This window comes from Dermochelys coriacea, chromosome 6 (assembly GCF_009764565.3).
Source record: "Dermochelys coriacea isolate rDerCor1 chromosome 6, rDerCor1.pri.v4, whole genome shotgun sequence".
NCBI lineage: Eukaryota > Metazoa > Chordata > Testudines > Dermochelyidae > Dermochelys > Dermochelys coriacea.
The window spans coordinates 9,254,609-9,277,804 of record NC_050073.1 but is presented as its reverse complement, the minus strand read 5'-3'; the positions used below and the strand labels follow the sequence as shown (position 1 = coordinate 9,277,804).

General features: G+C 47.2%; 1 protein-coding gene across 1 annotated transcript in view; it reads left to right on the top strand.

Annotated features, from left to right (window-relative positions):
* The first annotated feature begins 576 nt into the window (after nt 1-576).
* CLCF1 (cardiotrophin like cytokine factor 1) overlaps nt 577-23,196 on the top strand; it is a 36,536-nt gene continuing 13,916 nt past the window's right edge. Inside the window, exon 1 of the mRNA XM_038406579.2 lies at nt 577-1,424. Within this exon, the coding sequence (XP_038262507.1) occupies nt 1,397-1,424 (28 nt within the window). The 5' untranslated portion in view covers nt 577-1,396. The remainder of the gene's footprint in view (nt 1,425-23,196) is intronic.

The following is a 23,196-nucleotide window of genomic DNA, read 5'->3' as shown; positions in this document are numbered from 1 at the left end:
CTCTCTCTCTCTCTCCATCTTTCTCTGACTGTACCCTTCTCTCTCACTCACTGCCCCCCCCATCTCTCTGACACTCCAACGTTTCTGACACTGGGTGGCACCGCATACTTACTTCACCCCCTCCTACTAAAACTTTCTTTTGTAGAAAAGAGAATAACCAATCTGCCTCTACCTCTCCTCCTCTCCCCCCCTTTATACCCCCCCTCAGGGACTGGTGTTTCAGCTTGTGGTTAAAGCTTTACACGTCAGGAAAAAAAAAGAGGGCTAAAGAATAGCCTCATTTAAAAAAAAAAAAAAAAAAAAGAAAAGAAAAGAAAACCACACACCAACCCAAACCAAACCCTAAATGAGTGGGATTGGCAAATGGGATTATTAATCCTGGCCAAAAATAAAGGACCGCAGACTCTGTGCAGCCCCCTTGGAGAAAGGAAGCACTAAATCACAAACCTACCTTGAAGGGCTGCAAGTCCTGAGTGTAGCTTTGGCTTTACCAAATGGATTTCAGAGCAGGTAGGGAGACCTCTGTACCTTTCCCAACCTCCCCTTCTCCAAAGGGAAGCCAGCCCTCCCCCTCCTCCTTGCCTGCTGCGTCCCATCTCCCCTCCCCACCCAGCGCGCCCTCCACCCACAACTCTTTGGGAAACACTCTTTAATTTTCCGCAATCTCTTTCCAAAATGCCACTAACAAAAGCTTTGCAACATCCAAAGATCCGGGGTGTGTGTGAAAGGGGTGGCATTGCCCCCTATCCTCTAAGATATATTTTTAAAATGTCTCTTTTTTTTCCCTCCTCCTCTTGCTTTCAGAGAAGCACGTCGCCCTTTAGTTCCATAGTTCCCTACCTTTGCCCAAAGCTGAAGAGCCAAGGGGGGGAGGAGGGGAAAGAGAGAAAAATGAATGGAGCCTGGTCTTGTGTACAATTGCATCAAATACATTCTTGAAAGCAACCTGGTTCTGCTTAACACTTGAATTTAAAAAAAAAAAAAAAAAAAAAAGCAAGCAGCTTGGAGAGAGGGTGTATGCAATTTTTTTTATTCTTGCATTCCTGGACACCAATCAAAAGAGCAAATCAAGGGAGGTGGAAAGGGGGAGAGAGCGAGAGAGCATGTTTAAAACTTTGCGCACACACACACACACCAAAAAAAAAAATATCCGAGACAGCTTTTTCCACCTAACACCCAAGCAAACACAAACCAAAACAAATAGGGAAGAAGAAAAAGAGAGAGAGAGAGAGAGAGAGAGAGAGAGACAGGGCAGAACGATCAGGGAGAAAGGGAGGCTTCGCCATTCGCTTGGGGCTTTGGGTTTAGAGTAATAACTAACCAAAAAGTTTCATTTCTGTTGAACAAATTCTGCAGCCTTCCTTCCCCCACCCCAACCCCACAATCTGAGTCTACTATGCTATATGTTGCTGGGGAGATTTCAGGTAAGACCGAAGCGTCTCTACTATTTTGGCAGGGGATGGGGGTGTAGGGGCGGGGGTCTCGCTGTGCGTGTCGTGTTTTTCTTTTCTGAATCGCTGCTGATTCTAATTTGATTTGATTAAAACGTCTGTCTGGCTTTGTGATTGATTTAAAACTTTTCCCCCTTTTTTTTTCTTTGCTTTCTCTCGTTCTCTCTTTTCCATGCATGTTTGTGATTACTGTGGGGGAAATGCCGCTTAGCACGGAGAATTAAAATCCAGGACTGACAGAGAGAAGAGGAAAATGAAAGTCACCAGGATTTAGAGCAGAAAGATTTTTTTTTCCCCTATGGCTTGATTTAAGCACTTACACTAAAAAAAAGAGAAAGCGTTTGATTGTTAAAATAGACTGCATTTTTTAAAGGACATTGAAGCTAGGTTTCAGGGACACTGAGGAAATACCCCTCTTTGGAAGGCATGCATTCCCCCTTCAAAATTCTCCAGAGCTTTTCTTGGTTGTGAAGGCTTTTTTGTGTGTGTGTGCGTGTATTAGTCTTTGGAGTTTTAACATTTGAAACCTAGTTAGAAAAGTGCCTCTTTGTGGGGGAGCAAAAAATGTTTTCAAGGAAAGGAACAGCCCCAGAGTGTGGAGGGTGTAATTGTATAAGCAGTAGGGGTTTTGTGTTTTGCAGACTACACTGTAAGCCTTCTGGAAAAGAGGTTGCCATTAAAATAAAATAAACTTGTAAAAACAACCCGTAAAAGGTCAAAATTCTGACTTTCCTGGACTCGCTCTTTTGACAATTGTGCTGTTAGGTTTGTTGCACGGGATGAGGTGAGATTCTCCTCCTTGGATGGAGTCAGTTATTTGAAAAACAAAAAAACTTGTGTTCATTTTTTTTTCCAGACTGGAGGTGTTAGAGTGAGTCAGGAAGGGCATAGTGGGGAAAGTGGGAGAGAAGGGCCAGAAAGTGTGAGGACAGAAAGACTTAATGGATCTATCTATTTATGGACAGACCGAATGAAACCCTAGGGCAGGATTTGCTCCTTCAGGTCTCTGAGGACTAGAAATCCGAAATTCTCCATGCACAATCCCCAGAAACATGCTGTCTGTCTGGTCTGTAGCTGGCAAGGGCTATTTCTTGGCCAAGAGCGTGGAACAACGAAAATCTCTGGGCGGATTGAGGAGGGAAAGACAAGCTAAGAAATGGAAGAAGAATAATGTACAGAGGAAGGGGAGATGGAGAAGGGCAAATGTCTAGCAAAATCCCACCTTGTCCCCATCCCATTCTGACTCCCCAAGTACATGATGCTGGGGGAAGTTGGATTTTCTCTGCCTTTGGGGAGAAGGGAAGGGAATGAGTCCTAGAATGAGCTGTGAAGCTCGGAGCTTCAAAGCCCCTCGGCTTTGTCACTCATCAGAAACACTTGGATCCTGACAGGAATTGATGTACCCAGCTCCTATTTGGCAGGCGCTGCGAGGGCACAGCCCCTGCGCACATCTGGGCTGCATTAGCCACAAACCAAAAAAAGCCTCCAAAGGGAAATGCAAAGGGCTCTCCTTACGGGACTGGCTTTAGGGAGGATTTATTCCCTGCTAAGTGACACATTTTTCCATAAATTAAAACCCTTCCCCACTGTACCTGCACCTACATTCACAAAGCAATTTTTCTCTCATACACATATGCACACACACTGGTGCACACATGTACATACGCCAACACACACACATACACACAGGCAAACTCTCAAACAGGCACGCACATATGCAAACTCCCCTACACGCATCCTCTATATACACACACAGGAAAACTCTTTCACATACATGCTCACACAGAGGTGGACGCACTGGCAAACTCTCTCATTCACACATATACCTATGCCAACATAAACACAGGCAAACAGATGGAAACACACCAACTCCAATCTGCATGTGAGGCGGGATCTGCAATAGCACAATCAGAAACTACAGGTTGCATCTGCAGTTATTCAGCACCCATTTTAGCACTATGTCTGTGTGTGTGCATTCATGCATGTGCCCTACTCAGGGCATGGCTTCAGGACACTGACCTTGAGAAGCTGGAGCCCTGACCACTCTAGTGCTTGCTCCCTTGCTATTCCCAGGGTAGCTGCGCTGAGGTTGACAACCAGACACTAAATTTGCTCAAGGGGGAACCTACCCATCCCATCCCAGCCCTGACCCCACTGAAATCAACAGCAAGACTGGTCTGCAAACTGGCCATGGGTGAGTGAGTAGAGGCACATGGCAGGGCCAGCCCGATGAACCATCAGAGAGACAAAGGACATTGTGTGAAGGGTCTGACTCGGGAGGATGCTTGAGAAATGGCTTAGAGAGCACAGGTCGTGACCACTGTTAGAGTCTGGGTTCCAGCCGCACAGGCAGGTGGACTAATCCAGACAGGCACATCTTATATGTCTGCACAACATGCTTGCCTGAGCACACATGCTGACATGCTCTCACTCGCACGCTCATTCAGGTACACACACGCTCACATGAGCATACACACTGACATGCTGCCACTTGCAAGCTCAGGCCTGCGCACACACTCGCAAAAGCACACATGCTGACACGCTCACACTCACATGCTCATGCCCACATATACTTGCTTGCAATACGCACATGGTCCAACCCACAATGCTCATGCTTGTGCTTACATGCTGACATGCTGACATTTGCATGCTCATTCATGCTGACATACTCCCACTCATACAGTCATACATGTGCATATATGCTCACATATGCATACATGCTGACATGCTCCCACTTGCATTCTTATCCATGCACACACGCTGGCATGTTCCCACTCATACACTCATGTATGTACACACACGCTCACATGACCACACAGGCTGACGTCTCTGCACACACTCACTCTTGCATGTGCACTCCCTAACATGAGCACACATGCTCACATTTGCATGCTCATGCATGTGCACATGTACTCATGTGAATGCAGATGCTTGCATGCATGCACACATAAGTATGCGCACACACCTGAATGCCAGACACACTCCCCTACTCATGCATGTATGTCTTCACATGTGCATACTTGCATACTCACACAAACACACATTCGCATACACTTACATGCGTATGCACACACACACAGAGGTACACATTTCCTGTACTTACTTTCAAACACTTGGCTTAGCTTTGCTGCTAGCAGCATGGAAATTGGGGGATACTAGGGGTATGTCTACACTGCAGATTGTACCTGAGTCTGGGTGTGTCAAGCCCACTTGCGTTTGTCCACACTGCAAAGCTGCACACGCCTCATTCCCGGTAGCCATGTCCACATTAGCATGGCAGTTACACATGTTTGGCACTATGGTTTCCGGGGCATATCACAGGGTTCTTTGAGCCTCATTAACTTGAGCCACTTTAGGAATTGGTTTGTGGTGTATTGTGAGCTTCTCCTCACATATAGGAGGATACTGTCTTCACTGCAGAGTTAACTTGAGTCCTGTCCACACACAAAACTGCTTCACTGAGTGTGGTGGTGCTTTCAGCTCAAGCTGGCTGACCAGTCAGGGAATATAGGTTACACTCGAGTTAGCCCAGCTTGTCAGCTGCTAACATGACAACTTTGTGCAACTGGAATGTTATTTCGCAACTTAACTGCTCTCACTTGAACTAGCCTAACTCAAGAGGAGTTCACTCCGGTGCCACAAGTACTCCTTTTCTTTTTGCGAATACAGACTAACACGGCTGCTACTCTGACTCCAGAGTAGATAACTGTAGTTAATTCTGCAGTGAAGACATAGCCAGGTTAGTTTTACTGCTGGCAGAGGAGGTAGGGGAGACACAACAGTTTCTGTGGTTGGCTTGTTTGCTAAATTCCTCTGCATGGTTTTCTCCCCTCCTCTTTCATCCTCAGGCTGGCATGTGAGGCAGGGAATATGCCCTAATGTTTGAGTCAGGACAGCTGGGTTGTGTTCTGTTTATTCACTGTGCCCTAAAGCAGGTCTCCTCCCCTCTCTGGGTCTCAGTGTCTCCCTGTGAAGATAGTGAACTTGGCACAGGGCAGCTGGGAGGCTTTGGCCACTGTGTGTGAGCAATTTGAGTTCCTCAGGTGCTAGGTATGGGTAGAGAGCTGGTGAGTGTTAGCTGGGGAAGTCTCAAGAGGATCCCATTGATTCATGGCATGGGAGCATGATCTGGGCTGGCCTGGTTGCTCGGCTCCCTTTGGCTTGGCATCGTCACTGTCTTTTCCCCTCCACTCTGATTTTTGCAGGGAAATCTGCTGCAGCGGTATCTGGGTTCAGGCCTGGCCCATATGTTTCAGGGCCATGAAGGGATGCTGCAAGCACTGGGCTGGGATCTATCTGCCCAAGGGACAGGTTAAACATGAGCAGCTGGGATTGAGCATGGGCCATGCTGAGGAAGGGAATGAGGGCAAAGTCATTGAATGTTGGGGAGCAGGCTGCAGAGGAAGAGAAATATTGCCAGCAATGGGTTATTATTCTGGTGTAGGCAAGACGCATGAATGTGTGACTCAGTGTGTGGGTGTGTGTCTCAATCAGTTTGTGTGTGTCTCTCTCTGCCACTTGTATGTGTCTCAATCACAGTTTGTGTGTATTTGTGTCTGTGTGTCTCAGTGGGGGCAGGGGAGAATGAGAGAGTGAGAGCTGGGAAGTGCCTTTCCCCAGGCTCACGGGTCTGGATGGAATTAGGGGCCTGCGCACCCATGTTAAACAAGTTTGTTTCCATCATGCTCCTGGCTGGAGCCGGTGATGGGAAATCCAGGCCCAGCTAATTACAGGCCTCGCCGGAGTCTCCCGTGCTCTGATATATTTATAAACATATAGAGGAGACAGGATGTAAACAATCAGTGCGAGCAGGCTCCGAATGTATCGACGGGCGTGTGTGCAAGACGGGGGGGGACATGAGGCACGGGGGAAGAGGGAAAGGAGGGGCATGGAGTAACCTCACACTCGGACACTAATTCACACCCACACATTCATTCACTTAGTCTCGCACACTCACACATGCACAGAGGAATGTACAGTATATGATGATAGGAACTAAAAAATGCGAAAAACCCCAAACCAAACCAAAAAAACCATCCAACCCTCACTATACCCTACAAAGGCCAGACATATGAGAGATGTATGTTGCCCCTGCAGACACACAGATTCTACCAGAATCACTCCCTGCATGATCATGCAATACTGGGCAATTGCAAACAGAACATGTGGGGGACTTCCCCTACAAAACTTTGCTACTGCCCTCAGTCTTGATCCCTCTGTTATCCCAGCTCTGGGCTCCCTACACACACAACTGTGCTGATGCCTATGTATTCCAAGTACGGGTTCCCTGCTATGCTATCCTATCCCTGGAGTTCTACCACCCCTCTTCCCACATATAGCCCCAGCTGCGTTGGTGCCCATCAGTTCCAACCCATAGCCCCCAGCTAATCTAGTCTTGGGCTCTCCACACACACAGCTCTGCCAATACTCCTCAATCCCAGCATACAGCCAGGAAATTAAGAGCTATTGTGATATCTGCAGGGATTCCCCCAGGGAGGCTGCATGGCCATGGGGGTAGACAGGGGATTCCCTACAAATAGTGTCATAGCTACAGGATGCAGAGGGATATCCATGGAGATTCCCTGTGTGTGTGGTGTTGGTGGACAGCGGAGTAGTGTGACCCGTGTGAAGATTCCGAAGAGTTAATTCCCCTGTCACATGAGAGGGTCAGTAGCCAGTTACTGCAGTGGTGGCTGTTACATCTGGCTGTGAGTCCATGTTTTGTTTGTTGAAAATTAAATAAAATATCAGCCAAAAATAACAAACACAGAGATATTTATCCCATTTGTAATATTCCACATAGAAACACTTGGCCTGGAGGTCAGGGGAGACAGCTGAACCCCAGACAGATGAGAGGACTACTCAGCCTTCTGTCAGTAAATGCCATCTCTGAGCCTACCTGGCTTCCAATTACAAGCCTGTAAGCCTGACTTCAGTACCAGGCAAACTGGTTGAAACTATAATAAAGAACAATATTGTTCATCTATATGTCTGACATAATTTGTTGAGGAAGAGTCAACATGGTTTTAGTAAAGGGAAATCATGCCTCACCAATCTACTAAAATTCTTTGAAGGGGTCAAAAAGCATGTGGACCAAGGGGAGCTAGTGGATATAGTGTACTTAGATTTTCAGAAAGCCTTTGACAAGGTCCCTCACCGAAGGCTCTTACGCAAAGTAAGCTACCATGGGATAAGAGGGAAGGTGCTCTCATAGATTGGTAACTGGTTAAAAGACAGGAAACAAAGGGTAGGTATAAATGGTCAGTTTTCAGAATGGAGAGAGGTAAATAGTGGTGTCCTCCAGGGGTCTGTTCTGGGACCAGTCCTATTCAACATATTCATATATGATCTGGGAAAAGGGGTAAACAGTGTGGTGGCAAAATTTGCAGATACAAAATTACTAAAAATAGTTAAGACCCAGGCAGACTGCGAAGAGCTACAAAAGGATCTCTCAAAACTGAGTGACTGGGCAACAAAATGGCAGATGAAATTTAATGTTGATAAATGCAAAGTAATGCACATTGGAAAGCATAATCCCAACTAACATATAAAATTATGGGGTCTAAATTAGCTGTTACCGCTCAAGAAAAAGATCTCAGAATCATTGCAGATAGTTCTCTGAAAACATCCACTCAATCTGCAGTGGCAGGCAAAAAAGCGAACAGAATGCTGGGAATAATTAAGAAAGGGTTAGATAATAGGATAGAAAATATCATGTTGCCTCTATATAAATCCATGGTACACTAACATCTTGAATACTGTGTGCAGATGTGGTCACCCCATCTCAAAAAAGATGTTCTGGAATTGGAAAAGGTTCAGAAAAGGGCAACAAAAATTATTAGGGGTATGGAACGGCTTCCATATGAGGAGAGATTAATAAGACTGGGACTTTTCAGCTTGAAAAGAGACAGCTATGGGGAGATATGATTGTGGTCTATAAAATCATGTCTGGTGTAGAGAAAGGAGATAAGGAAGTGTTGTTTGCTACTTCTCATAACACCAGAACTAGGGTCACCAAATGAAATTAATAGGCAGCAGGTTTAAAACAAATAAAAGGAAGTATTTCTTCACACATTGCACAGTCAACCTGAGGAATTCCTTGCCAGAGGATGTTGTGAAGGCCAAGACAGGGTTCAAAAAAGAACTAGATAAATTCATGGAGGATAGATCCATCAATGGCTTTTAGCCAAGATAGGCAGGAATGGTGTCCCTAGCCTCTGCTTGGCAGAAACTGGTAATGGGCAACAGGGGATGGATCACTTGATGATTATCTGTTCTGTTCATTCCCTCTGGGGCACCTGGTATTGGCCACTGTCGGAAGACAGGATACTGGGCTAGGTGGACCTTTGGTCTGACCAAGAAGGGCCATTCTTATGTTCTTACATGGCCATCTTTTTATTATTTCTGTTGCAGTACCACCAATCAGGACCCCAGTCAGCTTTCAGGGCCCCATTATGCTAGGTGCTGTACAGACAAAGGGAATGTTCACATAGCTGCCCAAGTACAGCCCCATCCCAGGTCCTAGGTATGTACTCGAGTTGGATGGCTAGCGCAAGCTGCCACCTGTGCCACTGTGGCCACACTGCTATTTTTAGCATGTTAGCACAAGTAGAGATAGCATGTGCATGTCTACATAGGATGTGAATTATACCTCCAAGCTCCAAACCTCTAGGCTGTCTTCGCCCTAGCACTCACAAATTAAGATACAGAAAATATGCAGTGCATAAATAAACAGTTGTGGAGGACAAAGTAATCTCAGAGACAGGGCTTTCAATAGAGACTGGGGCATTTTCCTATAAGAACGGGACTATTCAGTGAAACTGAAAGGTGCAAATTGAAAACTGATCAAAGGAACTACTTTTACATACAGTTCACACTTAGCCTGTGGAACACACTGCTACAAGATCCCCTTGAGCAGGACTCAAAACTGATCAGGCATTTAGACAGATAAGAATATCCAGAATTTATAGTAGTAGATATTTTAAAAAATGCTCATGAATCTTGTAAGAGATATAAACCCTTCAACTTGGTGGCATGACCTAATCCCTAAATGCTTGACGGTTTAAGTAAATTGCTGTAAAATTACACCTTGAGTTACATCACTGCAACTCTTTGTGTAGATCAGGTCTAACTATTGAGGCTAAAGAGGAGATGTTCCTTGGGGATTTGTTATCCTATAACTCCCCACTGAAGACATCCTTCCTCTGAAGCAGCTACTGGCTACTGTTGGAGACAGGATACTGGGCTAGATAAGCCACTGATCCAACATGGCAACTCCTGTTGATTTAAATTATCAATCGCAGAAGCGTCAGTGGTCATAGGTGGCCATTAGCCTAGCTGATGCTGGAAGATAGTGATTTGTAGGCATCATGGCAAAATAAGTTCTAAGGAGGGATCCTGCAAAGGACAAGGTGATGGCTTTAGTAATTTTGATGGGGAGGCCTTTACGTGCCTAGAGGACAGCCTGTGAGAAAGTGTTGGAAAAAGAGATGTTCAGACAATCAAGACTGGTATCACTGGCAGAGCAAAGGCAGGAATAAACCTTGATAAGAAATTCAGTAGGAGAGGTGGAGTGGGGCTGATTGATGGACAACAGTAAGGACAAGAACCTAGTGTTTGAAGAAAGGGGAGCCAGAGATGGACACAGAAGTGGGCAAGAGGGTCAGAACGACTGGCCAGGAAGATGAGCCTACTGTCAACATTCTGGATTAATGTGACAGTGAGCAAGTCAGGAGGCATCGAAATTAAGAGGATATTACAGTAATCAAGGTATAAGAGGACAAAAGTCTGAACAAAAACTTTGGTAGCCTTTTCCAAGAGAAAAGGCTGGACTTTTGGAGGGGAAGAAGTGGCAAGATTGAGATATGGACTGGATGAATGGGTCTAGGGTGAAATCTGAGTCCTTGAAGAATTTGGAGTTATGAATATGAATGACAGAGAGGATGGTTGTGTTGTCCACCATAATAGAAAAAGAAGGAGGGGAGAGGAAAGGCGATCAGGAGCCCTGTTTAGGCCATGTTAAGTTTGAATTGCTGGCTGGTCATCCACAAGGAGATGTCAGAAAGATAGGATGGATGGAGACAGGTGTGGGTTAGAGAGAGAGGTGTGGGTCATCATCATCAAGATGGTTGTAAAAGCCTTGTTTGTAGCTAAGCTCATCCAGAGATAGGGGGAAAGGGAGAAGAGGAGGGAATCAAGGACAAAACCAGGAGCTACTGCAAGGGAGAGAGGAGGGGGAGGTGCCACTGACAGGGCGATCTGATTACTGAAAGAGAATCAGGATAGGACAGAGTCAGAAAAGCCCAGGGATGATAAGATAAGGAGAAGAAGAGAATAGCTGACAATGTCAAAGGCATCTGATAGATCTAGGAAGAGGAAGCTGGAGTGGAGGCCCTGAAATTTGGCCATAAAGAGGTTGTTAGGGCTCTTGATGAGAGCTATTTCAGTGGTGTGTAAGAGGGGGTCTAGAATGCAGAGGAAGGAAAAGAGCTTAAAACTGTGGGTGTAATCTGCATGCCCAATGTATCTGGAGATGAAGGGAGAGGTGGGGTCAAGGCTGGGGCTTTTGTAGTAGGGGAGACCAATGCATGTTTGTATTGTGAAGAGAAGGCGCTAGAGAGAGCAAGAGATTGAGAGCAAGCATGAGAGTAGGTCCAAGGGGGGCCAGGAGACTGGATGGAATGAGGTCTCTGGGGCTGAGAGTGGGAAAGAGGAAGGAGAATGTGATAGAGGAGGGATCATTGGGGATTAGTTTTTCCTTTGATTTTTTTATGTGTTCTTGTTCTCAGAACAGCTTGTTCCGTGGTGGCCTCTTTAGTCAGCCTGCTGGAGATCTGCCCCGGGAAGCTGTCTTTGCTACTCCTGGTGTTTTTCACTGTCAGTGACTGAGTGGGCATGCATTACTTCTGTCAGCACTCAAGAGCTGACAGCATTCTGGATGTGTTAAAGGGAGGACATCAACAGCGAGCCAGTGTCACTTTGGTGTAGTTTAAATGCCTCCTGTCAGATTGGCCCTTAGGGTGGTTATGGCATTGGGGTGGATGGTGCAACTGTTGCTTCGGTACATTACTAGCTACTTTCTGTTTGGAGTCTAATGTTCACTCCCACTTGCAATAGGGTTCACTTTTGGGAAGCCTGTCATAGTATTTTCTGTCTTTGGCTCACAAAGCTCCTTAGGTGCTGCCACTGAGCCATCTGTCTTTCTGCCCTTGAGTCTCTGACTTGGTAATTCTAATGAAGCTTTGAGAGGTGTGTTGGGGTATCCTAACAGTGCTAAGTACAGATCCCTTAGATCTGTCGGGAGATTTCTTAAATCACATCCTTTGATATTGTAGTGACTTTTCAGCTAACCCCTTTGACTAAGATAAGGGCTTGAACTGAGAATCCAAGACAATTGCAGAAAGAAGTCACTCGTGAATTGTGGACCATCCTCTGTTGTTAACTCACCTGGAAACCTATGGTGTGCAAAGGGCAATTTACAATGATGGATGACATAGTTACTTGATATGTTGTGCAACAGTTCAATTTAAAAAATAATTAAGTAGGAGTTGATTAATAAGAGGTAATCTTTCCCTGTTAAGTTCAACTAGAACTGCACCAACTTTGGACAAGGGAGTTCAGGAATCTCATATGGTTTCAGTTTTTTAGCAGTCTGTTTCCTGTATTGATTGCAGCCTTCAAGCTCAGATATGTTCTCTTTAATGGCAGCATTCATGCTTGACTACAATAGGGCATCTTGGTCTCTATTCTTACATGGTTCAATAGCCAGATAAGTACTGTGGAAGATGCTTTGCATTTGTGATCTCATGCTTATGACATGCTGTCATTTAGACAGAATGCCATCAGATGCAGCAATTCCATCTCTGGTTGCAGTAAATTTTTATACTTGGAGGTGGTTGGGCTTTTTCCATTGACTATCTGTATAGAATTCTTCTCTTCTGTTCTTATGAGGTTGGGTCATTTGGTGTTTCTCATTGGAACTTATCAACTTTTGTTTTGGAAATGAATGGGTCATATTACTTCAAACTTCTTTTCTTGTAGGTCCTTGTTTTCACTGTTGATAGGAGTTTAAAAGTGTGCCTAATATAAAAAGCTCCTTGCTGTGTCTACAATTCACACTCAATGAATTCTTTTGCAATTTCACAATCACTGTCTGAAGCCTAGACATTGCTTTGCACAATGGTTTTGGTAAAGTCGCTTTTAATGGCTTATGGTCTTTCTCAACCTCAATAGGTTTCTGTCCATAAACATATTCATGAAACTGCTCACAATCATGTACAATTACAACATTTTCACTTCAATTGAGCATAATTTTGTTGGGTTTTAGCCCATGTTTTGGCTGCATCTGCTACTAGGTGATCATCTGGCAGAAGGGCAGCTCCTGTCCCAGGAGAGTTGGTGGCAGCTGAGATCTTAGGCTCTTTATTAATTTCAAAATATTTCAGTACCAGTGCTTCTGTGACAAAAAATTTTAATTCCCAAAAGTTTTTCTCTTGCCAGTTACATCCCAGTGCCATTCTGAACTGCCTTCCACAAGCATTCTGAGTAGAGCCCCTATCTGTGACAAGTGAAGGATCAATCTGCTTATCTATGCTAATCCAACCATCAATCTATCTAAGACCTCCTTGTCTCTTTCTATTTGTCCAGTCACTTCCATCTTTCCTGGGTCCAGTTGAATTCCTTTGTCACTGAGTATGTGTCCTAAATAACTTAACTTATTCAGCATTTCTCCTCTCCAGTGCTGTGGCCCACTGCAGAATGTGTCCCATCCTGTCATTTTGTTGATCATTTTCAACCCAACTTAGCAGATCATTGATTAATACTTCCACTCTATCCAGCTCCCCCAAGATCCAGAACACAAAGCAATGCTGAAAGGACATTGTTTGAACATATGTCTACCAAAATGGAAGTCGGATGTTCAGAGTTTTGCACTTTCACTGCTGAGTTGGACCTGCCAAAATGCTTGGCTTGCTTCCAAAAGTGAATTATTATTACATTTTGAAGTCTAGACATGAACTCCTCAAGTGTCCTCCTGGGGAAGCATTCATGTTTGGTGGCCTTATCCAAAACTTTTGGATCTGTAGAAATCCTGAATGTGTTTAAATGTAGAATGTAACATGGTGACCACACTGTTAGCCCAATAGTGCCTAACTTAACCATCTGGGCAAGTTCAGTTTTTATGTTATCTCTCAGTGCTAATGGAACTTGACTCGGTGCACGTATTTTTGGTGGCAGACTGGGATCTATATTAGCATGACGTATAATATCCTTAAATGCATCCCAGTCCATTAAACAGCTCATGAAACTCTTTAATATCTTTTGCATCCTGTTCTGTAGACAAGTTATACACCTGTTTGATCATCTGTATTTGCAGCCGTCTCCTTAATCTAAGCACGCATGAGGCTTCCTGTCCCATTATTTCTGAGTGGTATCTGTTCTTAACAATGCCAGTGGGGCTTTGCCACATGGGTTCATTCTGAGCCTGCTTTATTAATCAAGTTATATTTTCTGTATTAACAATGGACAATCACTAATCATTTTTCATATGTGATCTGTGATTATCTTGGCTCCGCTCCAGGGTCAATTTTGAAATTCATTTGTTCCTTTATTTCTAATGTTGCAGGGCAATCTGCCGAAGAGCCTTGCTTTGTAAATATATTAAGAGACTCAACAAAAACTCTTGTTACTATATCATCAAATAGTCAAACCGATAAATTAAACAGTAATAAGTCACCAGGGCCAGATGGTATTCGCCCAAGAATTCTGAAGGAACTCAAATATGAAATTGCACAACTACTAACTGTGGTATGTAAGATATCACTTAAATCAGCCTCTGTGCCAGATGACTGGAGGATAGCTAATGTAATGGCAATTTTAAAAAAGGGCTCTAGAGGCAATCCTGGAAATTACAGGCTGGTAAGCCTAACTTCTCTACCAGGAAAATAGGCTGAAACTATAGTAAAGAACAGAATTATCAGACACATAGGTGAACACTATATGTTGGAGAGAGTCAACATGGTTTTTGTAAATGGTAAGGCATGATTTCCCATCTATTAGAATTCTTTCAGGGTGTAAACATGCATGTGGACAAGCGTGATCCAATGGATATAGTGTACTTGGACTTTCAGAAAGCCTTTGACGAGTTCCCTCACCAAAGGCTCTTAAGCAGAGTAAGCAGTCATGCAATAAGAGGAAAGGTCCTCTTATGGATCAGTAACTGGTTAAAAGATAAGAACCAAAGGGTAGGAATAAATTGGCAGTTTTCGTGGTGGAGAGAGGTAAATAGTGGGGACTCCCACGGATCTGTACTGGGACCAGTGCTGTTCAACATATTCACGAATGATCTAGGAACAAGGGTAAACAGTGAGGTGACTAAGTGTGCAGACAATACAACATTACTCAAGATAGTTAAGTCCAAAGCAGACCATGAAGAGTTACAAAGGGATCTCACAAAACTGGCTGACTGGGCAACAAAATGGGAGAAGAAATTAAATCTTTATAAATGCAAAGTAATGCACATTGGAAAATATAATCCCAACTATATACATACAAAATGATGGGGTCTAAATTAGCTGTTACCACTCAAGAAAGATATCTTGAAGTCATCGTGGATAGTTCTGTGAAAACATGTGCTCAATGTGCAATAGCAGTCAAAAAACTCACCATAATATTAGGAACCATTAGGAAAGGGATAGATAATAAGGCAGAAAATACAATGCCTCTATATAAATCCATGGTACCCCCAACTTTGAATACAGTGTGCAGGTCTGGTTGTCCCACAGAAACAAAGATATATTAGAAATGGAAAAGGTACAGAGAAGGGCAAAAAAAATTATTGGGGGGGTGGAACAGCTTCCATACAAAGAGAGATTAAGAAGATTGGGACTGTTCAATTGGGAAAAGAGATGACTAAGGAGGGATATGATAGAGATCTATAAAATCATGACTGGTGTGGAGAAAGTGAATAAGGAAGTATTACCATCCTCTTCATATAACACAAGAATCAAGGGTCACCCAATGAAATTAATTAGCAGTAGGTTTAAAACAAACATAAGGAAACATTTGTTCACACATCTCTCAGTCAATGTGTGGAACTTGCTGTCATGGGGTGTTGTGAAGGCCAAAAATATAACAGGATTCAAAAAAGAATTAGATAAGCTAATGGAAGACAGGTATATCAATGACTATGAGCCAAGATGGTCAGGGATGCAGCCCCATGCTCTGGGTGTCGCTAAACATCTGACTGCCTGAAGCTGGCACTGGACAACAGGGGATCGCTCACTTGATAATTGCCTTGTTTTGTTCTTTCCCTCTGAAGCATCTGGCACTGGCCATTGTCCGCAGACATTATACTGGGCTAGACGGCCAGTATGGCCATTCTTATTTTCTTGTGATCATGGTTTTGTCCTCCAGTTGTATACTGAGTCTCACTCTCCCTGATCTATGGAAAGTTACTCTGGTGTGACTTTCCTGTTTAGACAAGGCCAAGCTCTCATTCTTTCTCCCCTCTGTATGTCCATTCCTCTACTATCTCATTCCTCTCTCTGTTCCCCATCCCTCTATGTCTAACCCTACATCCCTCTCCCATCTCTCTTCCTCTCGCCTGCCGCGACACAGCTTACCTCAGAACTGAAAAATCCCTGGAAAGCACAGCCATTGTCTGGTTAATTTCACAAGCCGTTTTCTGCACATCCGTGAAGCCTTTATTATTTATACAAATGAGCCTCTCATTTCGAAGAGCAAGAGACTCCAGGGGCCCCACACACACACATGGTCACTTCCAGCCTTTCCTGCTCTCTCAGCCTGAAACATGATCAGGGGTAACAAGCAGATGCAGAGACAGTCATGATGTGTAAACCTAACCCCAGGCAACCCCCTAACTCGAACCCCACCTGATCATGGACCTTCATTCTAACCCCAACTGACACTCCAGCCCCTACCTACAACCTAACTTAACTCCCTCCCTCCACGACATCCTAACCCCAGCCACTGCCCTAATGTCCCGCGATGCTTACCAATACCTAAATCCGTAGCCACAATACCCCAACTCTAGCTGTCACCCCAGCTCACACTTAACTGTCAGCCAACCCCAACCCACAGCCTAACGCTAACCTACTCCTGAGCCAAGCTCATGCCTTGATCTCATTCTCACCCTCACCTGAAACCTAACCCTAAGCCTCACCCTGATTCCTTCCAGCCCACATCCTAACTGCAACCAGTGTCCTAACCCTCACCCCAAATGCGAACACAACCCTAATCTTCCCTAACTCTGACCTCAATCCCACCCCAACCAATACCCTACCCTGCAGCCAATCCCACACATCATCTAACCCTCATATTTCCTTAAGCCCACCTCCAACTCCCTCCCACTACCAATACTTTAACCCTTGCTCCAGCCGACATCCTAACCCTTAACTAGGCCAGAAATCTAACCAACACTTTCACTGAAACCCAACCCTAATCACCCTGATCCTTCCCCAGTGCTTCCCTATACTCTAAAGCCAGCCAACAGCTTCATCTGCACCCTAACACTCACCTACACCCAGGCCCTCCCACAGTGCTTCCCTAAATCCAAGCAACAGCTTCATCTGCACCCTAACACTCACCTATAATCCAACCCTAAGCACAATGTCACCTCCACCCTATCCCCAATGATTGTCCCATCCTATTCAGTTTTCCTCCCTGCTCTCACCCCAAACCTCCTCTGAACCCATCCCTAACCACATTCACTCTCATTCCCCCTCAATCCGACTTCTAACCCCAAATCTATTCTTAATGCCAGCACCAGCCCCAAGCATAATGCCATCCCTCCCACTAGCCCTAGGCCTACCCCTTTCCCCTTTGGCATAGACCTGCAGCTTGGCCCCAGGACGTCTGGAGGGGTACATCTACACTGCAATTAAAACCTGTGCTTGTCCCATGCCAGCTGACTTGGGCTTGCAGGGCTCAGGCTAAGGGGCTGTTTAAGGTATAGACTTTCAGATTTGGGCTGGAGCCCAGCATCTAGAACCCTGCAAGATGGGAGGGTCCCAGAGCTCGTGCTGCAGCCTGAACCAGAACATCTGCACTGCAATTAAACAGCCCCTTGGCCTGATCCAAAGTCAGCACAGGCCAACTGCAGGTGTCTAATTGCACTGTAGACATACCCTAGAAGTGATTTGGGTGGGAACTGTGACCCCCAGTGGAGGAGCTTCTCCCCATCCCCTCTTTCTCACTCTTCTGTTTTACTGCCTTGGTTCTTTCTCTTTCTTTCCCATTCCCTCTCTCTCCATCCCCCTCACCAGCTCTGTCTCCTTCCATCTCACTGTGTTTTTATTTGGGTTGGAAGGCAGCAGGCGTAAATGTTGCTCTCACCATGCAAGGCAAGTTCTAGAAACCTGACCCTGCAGTGGGCGCAGGGTCTTGTCCCAGCCCTGTCTGTGCAGCCCTCCTTCATGCAGCAAGCAGGAAAATGTGTCAAAATGGGCCATAAAGTTCTGTGCTGGGGCTCACACCACCGTGGACTGGGCCAAAGCAAACACAGGAGGGAGGGGGAGTTACACATTAGCACTTCCCTCACAGCAACCCCACCCCACCCCAGTGAAGAGCTCCCCCGCACACACTTGCACAGGCAGGGTACGCACATACACAACCCGCTGGTGCGCTCCCAGGCCTACACACACCCAGAGGAGCTCTCCCCATCACCTAGGGGGAGCAGTCCTTGCATAAAGCACCTTAACTTGCCAGCACTAGAGAAGACCCCAGCCAACCAATGTGGATTTGCTCACTCCTGGCCCAATGTGCTTAGTGTAGAGGGAGCTTTACTTTCCTCACAGCTTCCAGTGCAGGATCCTGCCTCCCATATTTGGGGGCAGGCTCCCACAGGGGGAGCAGTGTGGGGGCAGAGTGAGGGGTCTCTTTGAGGCAGGGTCCCATGGGGGGAGCAGTGTGAGGGGCAGAGTGAGGGATCTCTTTGGGGCAAGGTCCCATGGGGGGGGGAGCAGTGTGAAGGTGTCCCATTACAGAGCAGGCACAGCCAGATGGACTGGTGCTAGCAGGGGGAGTCCCTTCCCAGATGCCCAGGTCATTGGAGCTTGACTAGTAGTTTGTTTCTTAATCTCTTTGCATATTTGACTGTGAAATCTGACGTGAAAGGGCATCACATAGCTTCCATCTGTAATAACCATCCCGGTACTTCCACCAGTAGGGCAGCCAAATACTCCCAGCTGCTGGGGTACAGAAGAATTGCAGTAGCAGGGGGGCTGCAAGTCAGGATTATGGGGCATCTATTGAGCTATGTGGGGGGGAGCCTAGAGTTGGTATGGCTGTTGGCCTGTGGGTCAGGAGTGAGGGGCATTGGCAGAGCTGTTGGGGTGGGGATGGGGAATTGTCTAGGTCTGGGATAGCTGAGGGGCTGTGAAGCAGGATTTAGAGGCATTAGTGAAGCAGGGGGTGGGGGCCTGGAATAGTTGGGTGGCTGTGAGTCATAATTATGGGGCGTCAGCAGAACTGTGGGGGAGGGGAGCAAAGGCAGGCTGTGAGTCAGGGTTGAGGGGCATCAGCATTGTCGCCCCCACCACGGGAGATATGACGGGGAGATTCCTGGAGCTGTGATGGGAAGTGGAGTCTGGGGAAGGCAGCTCCCTCGGCTGCTGAGCGAGGTGCCAGTTGGACGGGAAACATCTTGGAAACAAGACGTGACCTTTATAAAATAACAGGCTAATTGGTTTGTCTTTCATAACCTGCCCCTGACGTCAGGGGAGATGACGGGATCCCAGGCTGCGGTTTCCTGCAGGCCTCTGCAAAGGTCATTGTGGGCCACTCCCAGGCCCTCCCTATATTAGGGTCTCTCCCCTTCGCCCGGAACAGCTGCAATCTCCTTCCCAAGTTGGGGTCTCCCCTCAACCCCTGGAGACAGCTCACAACTCCCTTCCAAGTAGGGGTCCCCCCTCACCTCTGGAGTGGCTCCCAGCCTCTTCCTGAGTCTCAGTACTCCCCTTGACTTCAGGACATCTCCTAGTCCCTCCCCAAGCTGGGGTCGCCTCTCATCCCTGGGATAGCTCTCAGCCCGTCGCTGATTTGGGGTCCCCCCCTCACACCCTCGTAAGCCTCCCAAGCCCTCCCCAAGTCAGGATTCCCCCTCATTCCTTGGCAGGGCTCTCTGGCCATCCCCGAATAAGGGATCCCCCCTAGCAGTCTGGTATAGCTCCCAGACCTGCCTCGAGTTGGAATCTCCCCTCTTACTTCTCAGTATTCCTCCTGGGTTCTCTCCATGTTGGGGTTTCCTCTTGCCTCCCAATACAACTCATAGCCCTTCCCCCCCGAGTCAAGGTCTCTCATTGTGCCTCAGCATGACTCCTCCCTCCCAAGTTGGGCTCCCACATCATTCCCAATATGACTCAGACCCCTTTCTGAGCTGGGGTCAGTATGACTTCGGGCCCCTGGCTATCCAGTACCACTTCTTACCCCTGCTAGCATTGGTATTCCAGCTGACAGGTCCTGACATGGTGTCCACATTCCTTACCAGGGGACTTTTCCCTGCTTCCTGCACATCTCAGACTCCCGTGGGCATTCCATGTGTCATCCCATCCCATCCTGCTCTGTTGGGACTCATCTCAACCTGGCCTGGATGCCTCTCCATGAAGGGAGTAGCAGGGGGCTGAGGCCAGGGCTGGGATGCATAGAATTTGCCTGACCCTACTGACACCTGTTTGCCCTGCCAAGGCCCTCCGCCATCCCCACAACCTGCCTCAAAGAGATGCCATCTCCCCACGCACTGCTCCCCTCATGGGAACCCCCACCCTGCCCCAGAGCCCCCCACCTCCCCACACATTATTCCCCCTTTGGGACCCTGAGCCAGAGAGATCCCCTTCCCCCACACTGCTCCCCCCATGAGCACCCCCACCATGCCCCAGAGAGACCCTCCCTCCCTGCATACTATAGGATCAGGTTCAAGGGCATTACAGTAGATTCTCCCTGCTTCCCCCTGTCACATTAGTGAGGTCTGTTTAGTCTGTGGCTCCTTAATCACCTCAAGCTGGGCTGCTCTCTCTGTACCTCTGTAAATATTTGTCAGGATCAATCCATCCATGGGCCCAGCCTGGCACTGATCTCCCCTGTCCATCATGTCCTCTACCATCCACATCCTGCACACCCAGCCCTACCCTGGACTGACATGCAGAGAGCAGGCGCCAAAGGGGGCTCTGCTTCTGCATCTCCAGCCAATATTCCCCAGGGCCTCCCCTTTCTGGAGCTGGCCAGTGTCACCCTCTTTACCCACCAGTGACGCCCTGTAGTGTGGGAATCCCCCAGCCCCAGTGTGCATCCCCCCCAGAGATTCCCCTCTGTACAGCTCTCAGCCCCACCCCCCTATTTTAGAACAGGACTTGAAGCCACCACCTACACTGGCTGGTCACAGGGAGCGGAGGTTGGTGCCTCCCTCTGCTCAGATCTTGTTTCCTTTGTCTGACTATGGCCTAAGATGGCAGCTCCATAAACAAAACTGTTTTCCCCCACCTTGACCCCAAGAACATCCTGCACAGGACCTTTTGTCTTTTAATGAAAGTTAAAATTGTTTATAGGAAAAGAGAGGGCTGTGTCAGGGTTGAGGAGAGCCAGCAGAGGGAGTGGGGAGCCCAGGATTAGGACAGCAGGGGGCTGCGTGTCAGGGTTGAGATGCACTGGCAGAGCTAGGGGTGAGGGGAACCCAGGGCTGGGGTAGTTGGGGGTAGTGTGCTAGGACTGACACGTCTGTAGAGCCTTGCAAGGTGCTAATGAAAGAACCTGGAGCCTTCCTCACCACAGACGAGGAATGCAGGGATGTTGAGATTAAGAAGGTAACAAAGTCTGCTGCAGCGTTAATAGTAGGTGACTCGGAGTACCCAAATATAACCCGCCCAGGCGTCCCGTCGGGACTGGCCTTGGAGAAATGCTTTCTCAAGACCATATAAAGGATTGTTTCTGTGTCTCTCGTTCTGGAGCAGCTGGGAGGAGAAGCTGCTCTGGACTGAGTTCTAAGTAACCCAGCTGGGTCAGGTCAGGGAGTCGCTGGTTCACAGCGACTGCACTGCTGTGTAATTGAGTCTGACGTGCTGGCAGGAATAGTGTTACCCGCAATGGCCCGGTGAAAGCAAGTGGCCAAGAGGGGAGCAGAACAGACTGCTGATGTTTGCAAGAAGCAGGCTGAAGGGGAGCAGGAGGGAATGAATCCTTGGAAGCAGCACAGAGGCTGCTGAGGGCTCCACTGCTAGAGTCACTGCCCAGAAGGAGAAGCAAGAGCAACCATAGCAGCAGCCAATGGGCAGGTACGAGAACACAGCAAGGCCCAACCCACATCCTTAGGGATCAGGAGATCCAGGGGAGGGCAGCGGGGCCTGAGGAGTCATTTCCAGAGGCCATTTCCTACCCTTGCATTACTACAGAGTGATGACTCTGTTAAACAATGCAGTTAGCCTATGGAACTGGATGTCAGCGAGGCCGAGAGCGCAGACCAAAGGATCGGATATCTCTGGGGTCATAAGAGCTTCTGCTGCTGTGTTAGGTGGGGTGAATGTGTTTAAGGGGCCTAATCCCACCTGCAAACCACTAAGGATTTGTCTAGATCAGGGGAAAAGGGTCATGGTTAGGTCAGGACTAGTGAGCTACTTCCAGCTAACTCTGCTCCACTTCCTTTATAAATCCAGACATAATCAAACCTAAATTTCTCCTTGGGCAGGTTCTTTGAGGGCCTCTGTCTTTCCCATTTGTGGGGCTGAGTGCCCTTGGTGTCCAGCTTTGGAACCGCCCAGAAAAGCCGTGTCTACAGGAGGGTGCATGCGATATCTCGTATGAGAGTGATGTCATCTACTCTGTGTAAAGGCATGTACCCTTCACTGTGGTGGCAGCGAAGGACTGAGGCAATGAGCTAAAGGAATTCGGGCTAGAGGCTCTCTAACCCTAGCTTGATGTTTCCTCGTAAACAGCTAACTTTTAGTGTAGTATAGGTGATTCCAGTGGTGATAGCCCTTCCCTTGTCCCTCACTGGGGCTATGTCGGGCCCCACAACAACTTCAAGAGACGTGCCTCTTGTCCAGCAATTATACCGGAGACAAACACCCACATCTGGTGCCTCCTATGCCATGGTGAAACCCACTGGGTAACTTCATGTACAGTCTGTCATGCCTTCACTCCCCACGATAGACAGCAGAGATATTGGAGGCTCCTCTGGCTTTTCAGTGCCTGCAGCCTGATACCCTTGATGGACCCCTTGGAATATCGAGACCAGCTTCTGAGCTGCACTCTTCTGACACGGGAACCCAATACACACACTGCCACTTCAGCTTTAGCACTGCCTTGAATCATAGGCTCAAGATGGGAATCTTCTCAGCCCCTTTGTGGTGTGAATCCTTCACTCACTGTCACTGGGGGCAGTTCACTCTAAAGTGACAAACTTGGAACTGCCTACTAAGGCCTCAGTAGCCTTGGCACTAATGCAGAAGGCGCCAGTCTCAACACCTACTCTGTACCGGGCACCATTACCCTTGTTCTCGACCCCAGTCTTATCATCTGACACAAACTAACAGCAAACTTACCCCAAGGGTCACATAGTTGCTCCTTTGTCACTTGGAGAGGTCATGATATCTCAGACACCAAAGCAAGAACAATCACAGGAATGGTTCTCAGGAGGTACTCCTTGCTGAGGTACAATGGCCTAACACCTGCATCTCGAGGGAAAATCAAAGACCTGCCTTTGAAGGCATGGACCTCTTGAGTGACAGAACTGACGAGG